Raw genomic sequence first — 6124 nt, forward strand, 5'->3', positions numbered from 1 at the left:
GCACAAATCCGCTCATCTCTCCTCAGAGCTTTCCACTGATAACCTGTCAATTATCGCTACATAACCTTCAAAACTACATTCCTTCCCGGCGTGCACTTCTTTGCAACAGGAACTTCCGTTTTCCCATCGTGCCTCTTCAGAAACATGGCGGTTCACAGCTTTTGTACATGATATTGATCTGAACTAGCCAATTCTGACACTTTAGTCTCGATAAAGATCTGTGTTAATGTGAAGTCTGCACAATGCCGAAATATTACGAGGATAAAGAGGTGGACAGTCGAGCCTGCGCCGGTATCAGAGAAGACTTCAAGGCTTGTCTCCTTCAGCACGACTGTGTAGTAAAAGTAAGTAGCAAATGTCCTCTGGTCGTAACATCTAAACTAAATTAGGTGCTGCTGTTGCTAAGCTCAGAGATAAACAGTATACTTTGTTAGTAATGTCCGAAAATTCTTTAAAACTTGAAAAGGAAAGTCTTATTTACAAAGGTTTAGATACAGATACAGCTCAGTTCTTTTTCGGTGAGTCTTCACACAACCTTGTCACACCTATATTTTAAGCAGCTTGTCTCCTTCTCCGTGGTTGATTTCCTCCAACTCGAATTGGATGGGAAGTGTATGAACTGCTATCTCCAGGTTTTGATAAATCTGGGCTTTTACTAGGTCACTCAAGGACAGACAGCCTTTTCCCGAAGCCACTCCAGTGTTTTCGTGGCGGTTTACTTCCAGTCATTGTTATGGAGTAAAAGAATCTGTCATCACAGTGTGGGTTCTTTAAGGACTTCTCTATCTGCATTTGTCCTCCCCACTTCTGAGTTTGCACAAAGAAATGCTTGAAATGACATCTGTTAAATCCCAAGTCGGTTGTCGAGTGCCTGTCGCTCAAAGTGGGCTCGATTTAGCCACTCAACCGTAAAGGATTCCCTTAGGTGTGACTGAGGTGGTCGTCCTGCAATGTTTCTACGTGTGTTATAGGTTAGTCAGTATAGACTGATGGCAAAAACTGGCAAATGTATCCTTTTAAAATTGACTCTGCAATACAAATGTGCAAAAACTGAAGTAACTTGGATACTTTTTAAAAGGCCAATATATTTACAGAGAATTGTAACAAATCTTGTAGTTTTCTATGTATGGAAGTAATTATTTTTACTTCCATTCTTCGGACTGGCTTTTTGTTTACAGCATAGATTATGCTTTAATTAAATGTCACATTTGATTAACAAGGTTAGTATTTTTTAACTGCACACAATGTTTGAGCATGATTATATAAAATTTAATTCTGTCACTTGACTGCTGATTTCAGCACAACACACACCTCTTCAACAGAATATTATGTTATCTGCAGAAAGGGAATCACAATGAACTGGCAACCACTGATGATGGCTCTTGTTGGAGGAAAGCATATTTCACTAAATGGAAGGACCCAGTAAATTTATTTTTATTTTATTTTTTTTACATGTATTGGCAGGAGGGGAAAATGCCCAGTCAGTGTTTGAAGGAAGGCCACTGCAAGGCCCTGCAGACATCTTTCTTTGAGTGCAAGAGGTCAATGGTAAGTCAGCAGTAGTTACATTGTACTTGTGAAAAGTCATGCATCTAGAAATTCATGTGTAAAATATTTGATAGGAACTGGAATGTGCAGCAAAGAGGAATAAAATAAAATTAATTAACAAATTATGCTAATATTGTTTGCAAAGATATTGCAGAATTCATGTTCTACACTGCCAAGTCTTACAGTGTGTATTATCTGTCTATAGCTGGACACAAGGTCAAGGTTCAGAGGAAAAAAAGGATATTGAGACCAACTGAATGCTGATGCTGCCATTTTGTTGCGTGAATATTGATTTAGTTCCGATGGGTGCTGTGTATGCACTGCTGTAAAACCTCACCTGAAGGACATGTGTCAAGTAACCACATATGAAAGAAGATTACCAACTAATCAGCAAAATGCATGGTTAAAAAACTCTAAGCATCTTAATTTTTTTTATTTCAAGAAAGCTGTTTTTCTGTCTGATAAATGAATATATGTTTTGCATTTTGGAAAACAATAAATGTGCAAGTATATGAAAATGTTTAAATAAAATTGTCCAATTTAGTAATAAAATGTACTTTAATGATGTAAGAAAACAGCAGTCAGTCATAATTTGCCCTAGAACTGGTCATTTAGACAGGACAAACTTACAGTTTGCTGTTAGTTATCCAATAGTCTGTTATATTTAAGGTGTTGGTTTACAAAAAAATAAAAATACAATGTAAGATATAGAACAAGCACATGTCAGAAAAACAACCAAAATGTCTTCATTCTATTAAAAATCCTACAGACTGTGTCAAACTATCTCTCCTCGTTAAGAGCTATCTGAGAGTTATCTCAAAGCAGCCATCATCATCTGCTTAAACTTCTCCAAATCCACTTTTGTAATGATGAAAGCTTTATTACTCTTGTTCAGAAAACCAACAGTATCTACTATCATCATGCCTCGGGTGTGCATACCCGTCAATTCTACGCTAACTGGACAATGGTCACTTTCTGTGATGAATGTGTCATCTATGGCGGCCGCCATGGCGTACGAGTCACAGGAAACAAAGCCTGTGCCAGCAACTAACTCTTTCTGGAACCGCTCACTTTGTGATACTTCTATGCTGTGGCGGAAGATCCGTGCCATGAAGCTAGCTTTGTCAGTGTCCTGCGCCAACCAAGCATCACAAAACTCCTGTCAACACCACAACAAAATGTCAACACGTTTCTCCAATGTCACTATTGATGTAGTATATTATTGTGTGTAACAAAAATTTAGAAATGTATAAAAAAAAAAAACACTTCTCACCCAGGGCAGCTTGCTTTTGCAAGTAAACTCCCAGCAGGACAAGTACATGGGACACTGGTACTCATTCAATACGATGTAAGCTGCTTCTGGGTCAGCGGTAAAATTGAACTCGCCACACACTGTTGTGTTTCCTCGAGCTGAGAAAAAAACAAAACAAAACTCTGATAAACCCATGATTTCCTGTCTGACACTTTGTTTTGAATTTGTAATACCACATACATGAGATGATAGAATTGACTGAGCGTTGAAAAGAATATTTTAAAAACATTTTTTCCTTCAGCTGTTTACATTATAGTGTCCAGCACCTATGTACCATACACCAAAAACCCCATTTTGACAGCATTTTACTGACATTCAGTGTTGCCACCCATAATGAAGAGCCTTCCAAGTTTGCTCGGAAGAGATGGATCCATCCTCACAGCTAGAGCCAGGTTAGTAAGTGGGGCTGTGGCAACCAGAGATACCTAGGAAATAAAGGCAGATTTAAGATCTACAGGAAACACACACACACACACAGAGAGCTTTGTCACATCTCATACCTCTCCTGGGTTTTCATTAACAATCCTTATTATAGCAGACACAGCACTCTCCTTCTGAATCAGATCCAGACCGGGGGCATTGGGGTCAGGGGCATCTCCCAGTCCGTCCTGCCCATGGAAGTGTCCTGAATCAATGGTGTTCCCAAGGATGGGTTTAGCAGCACCTTTGAAAACTGGAATCTGGAACATTAAAAAAGAGCAAACAAGGTAAAGCATGGAAACATAGCTCCTGGGAACGGGGGACATATATCAATTAAAATGTTATTGTTGTACAATATAGAATTCAGAAATATAAACACATCTACTGTAGTATGATAGAAATGTGTCTTCTTCTGTGTCACCAGAGTGAATCATGTGCCTCCATCTAACCCTGTCCTCTGCATCCTCTTTTCTCACCAACTAACTTCCTTTCCTCTCTCACTACATCCATAAATCTCCTTTGGTCTTCCTCTAGACCTCCTGCTTGGCGGCTCAGCATCCTTCTACCGATATATTTACAGTATCTCCTCTAAACACGTCCAAACCACCTCAATTAGGCCTCTGACTTTATCTCTAAAACATCTAACATGAGCTGTCCCTCTGATGTCCTCATTCCTGATCCTGTCCATCCTCGTCACTCCCAAAGAGAACCTCAACATCTTAAGCTCTGCTACCTCCAGCTCTGCCTCCTGTATCTTCTTCAGTGTTACTGTCATCACAGTATGATATTGGTAAACTTGAAAATCAGCTAAATGTTTTGCAACTTGGTTTCCTTTTTCAAACACAGAACATTTTTCTAACAGACGATTCATACTGGGAGGTGTCAGTGGAGATGTTATTTCTTCCAAATTACACTGGTGCTTCACTTACCTCAAGTTTATTGCAGGCCTGCAGAACGCGCAGTGTGTTCTTACACACATTCTCCACTGTGGTGTTTCCATGCACACAGGTGATGCCCAGGAGCTCCACATTGGGAGCAGCCAGTGCCAACATAATGGCCTGTGCATCATCCACCCCACAGTCTACATCCACAAGCAGCTTTTTGGTCATGATGGAGACTGTGAAAGAACGACTTTAGTCCAACAACACCAAAACATTTTCACTGTGTTTAGTAGTAAGTGGGTGAGCTGAATATAACCTAATCTAATAAACACAAATAATTGTTGTTATTTACCTGCCACAGCAGCACACATTTCAAAGAAAAACACCTATCGGTGTGTGAACAATGAACAGATAAACTTCACCAACGTCTGCTGCAAATAACCTTTGAACAGCAAGACAGAAATTTGAAAACTGATGAGTGGGCTCAATGAGTTACATATTAAGAAGAGAAGTTCATAATAAGCAAACTTCAGTGAGTGGAACTACAGAACCTGAAATATGACAATACCACCCCCTCATAGTTTAAGTAATGTCATAACTTAAACCTTAAACCTTTTTCTCATTATAATTTGCTTTCAGTGTCTTCTCCTGTTCGTTTAATTTGCCTCATTGTAATGCATACATGTGTCAAATCAGTGGCTAAAAAAAATTTAAATGTAAATAGATTTGTCATCCAAATACATTACACCTTATACATACATATCAACTATTAAGTTTATCTGTAATAAACAAGTAACACTGCTACACAAAGTAGTAACAGTCGCATCGAAAATATCTAGTCTATGTGAACAATGTATTTCTGAATATTTGAATGTCTCTCACACACAATAGCACTTCTCAACTTAATTCATATATACACGGATTTAACATGTATTACAAACATATGGGACAAAAATAACTACAGCAACAGATAGTTAAATGTAGCGGAGAAGAAACGATTTCCCTTTGAAACAGTATAAAGTAATAACTCACAGCACTGCCCCAAGATGTGCTGTAATAATTTAGTAACGCAAAATGCCTTTAGTTACGTTATTTTTTTCCACTATTCACTAGAGCCGCAGACGTCTGCGGCTCGTTAGTCTACACGTGAAAAGCCAGTGCAAGGATTCAGCACCGGTGTCTCAAAGAAACGTGTCGAGTTTGCGTTAACTTCGAGACACGTGTTTGTTCTGCATTCAAACGCATGAAAGTGACCTACGCGCATTTTAAACTAGAGCTCAACAGAAACGTACGATTGACAGTAAAAGGAAATATAGCAAAGGTGTGAGTCACTGTAAAGCGTGGTGCAGCCTCACCTCCGGTCCCCACAGCGCTGCAGACAATCGTAAACGTTCCTGGGATCAGACTGGATAACGCAGCGCCGTCGGAAGTCCCTGAAGCCCCGCAAGCGTGAAAAAAATATTTAAGTGCACTTCCGGTGCATTTTCCTTCCTAGTCGCACTGTTAAAGCATTTTCGTGTCTAAAACCTTTCTAGAAAGTGGCTACATAAAAAAAAGACTGCAAAGGTTGTCGGGAACCTTAAACGTCATCAAACCGAACTCCTTCACTGTTTCGTCATTAAAGTGTTTATGCTTTGCCTGGTCAGGTCACGTCACGAATAAGGGCCATTAAATCAAGCTCTACATGGAAAGTTAAATGACTGGTGACGTATATGGTGAAGAATATAATGGGAAAGAATAAAATCAGCGTTACTGGCCGATAGTGCCAATACAAACTGGTCTTTGGTAGCTGTCAAGGACAATACATGTTCAATAGCTAACAAGTCCAGACAATATAGGAATGACAACTGCAGAAAGTAAAGGGCACATGACAGCCCACCTGAAGGAATCTCAAATCAAGAGAAACAAAATTCTCTGGTCTGATGAAACAAACATTAAACTCTTTGGCCTGAATGTCAAGCGT

General features: G+C 39.4%; 2 protein-coding genes across 5 annotated transcripts; one reads left to right on the forward strand and one right to left on the reverse strand.

The window, feature by feature from the left end:
• Window positions 1–43: 43 nt before the first annotated feature.
• coa5 (cytochrome C oxidase assembly factor 5) lies at window positions 44–1879 on the forward strand. The gene is made up of 3 exons (XM_067514932.1): window positions 44–344; window positions 1465–1548; window positions 1754–1879. The coding sequence occupies exons 1-3, from the start codon at window positions 243–245 to the stop codon at window positions 1793–1795; spliced, it is 228 nt and encodes a 75-aa protein (XP_067371033.1). The 5' UTR covers window positions 44–242; the 3' UTR covers window positions 1796–1879.
• A 208-nt stretch (window positions 1880–2087) lies between these two features.
• Window positions 2088–5707, reverse strand: si:dkey-4e7.3 (uncharacterized protein LOC402865 homolog). 4 transcript variants are annotated; one of them, XM_067514927.1, is made up of 7 exons: window positions 5517–5707; window positions 4514–4603; window positions 4210–4397; window positions 3361–3540; window positions 3174–3285; window positions 2822–2958; window positions 2088–2707 (listed from the first exon to the last, which is right to left on the reverse strand). In XM_067514927.1, exons 2-7 carry the CDS (start codon window positions 4530–4532, stop codon window positions 2360–2362), a joined length of 984 nt encoding a protein of 327 aa, XP_067371028.1. In that variant the 5' UTR covers window positions 4533–4603; window positions 5517–5707; the 3' UTR covers window positions 2088–2359. The 4 variants fall into 4 exon arrangements, with proteins under 4 accessions (XP_067371028.1, XP_067371027.1, XP_067371030.1 ...); XM_067514926.1 differs by lacking the exon at window positions 5517–5707 and adding an exon at window positions 5194–5508; XM_067514929.1 differs by lacking the exon at window positions 4514–4603.
• Between the last annotated feature and the right edge of the window lie 417 nt (window positions 5708–6124).

Source organism: Channa argus, chromosome 9 (assembly GCF_033026475.1).
Source record: "Channa argus isolate prfri chromosome 9, Channa argus male v1.0, whole genome shotgun sequence".
Taxonomy (NCBI): domain Eukaryota; kingdom Metazoa; phylum Chordata; class Actinopteri; order Anabantiformes; family Channidae; genus Channa; species Channa argus.

What these genes read in the sequence shown, in the direction of transcription:
- coa5 (XM_067514932.1), top strand. Translation starts at nt 243, where the DNA reads ATGCCGAAATATTACGAGGATAAAGAGGTGGACAGTCGAGCCTGCGCC. An exon ending in AGCACGACTGTGTAGTAAAA is followed by an intron (nt 345 to 1,464) that starts GTAAGTAGCAAA and finishes ATGTATTGGCAG; the next exon opens with GAGGGGAAAATGCCCAGTCA. An exon ending in TTGAGTGCAAGAGGTCAATG is followed by an intron (nt 1,549 to 1,753) that starts GTAAGTCAGCAG and finishes ATCTGTCTATAG; the next exon opens with CTGGACACAAGGTCAAGGTT.
- si:dkey-4e7.3 (XM_067514927.1), bottom strand. An exon ending in TATGGGTGGCAACACTGAAT is followed by an intron (nt 2,959 to 3,173) that starts GTCAGTAAAATG and finishes TTTTTTTCTCAG; the next exon opens with CTCGAGGAAACACAACAGTG. An exon ending in GCAAAAGCAAGCTGCCCTGG is followed by an intron (nt 2,708 to 2,821) that starts GTGAGAAGTGTT and finishes TGGTGTTGACAG; the next exon opens with GAGTTTTGTGATGCTTGGTT.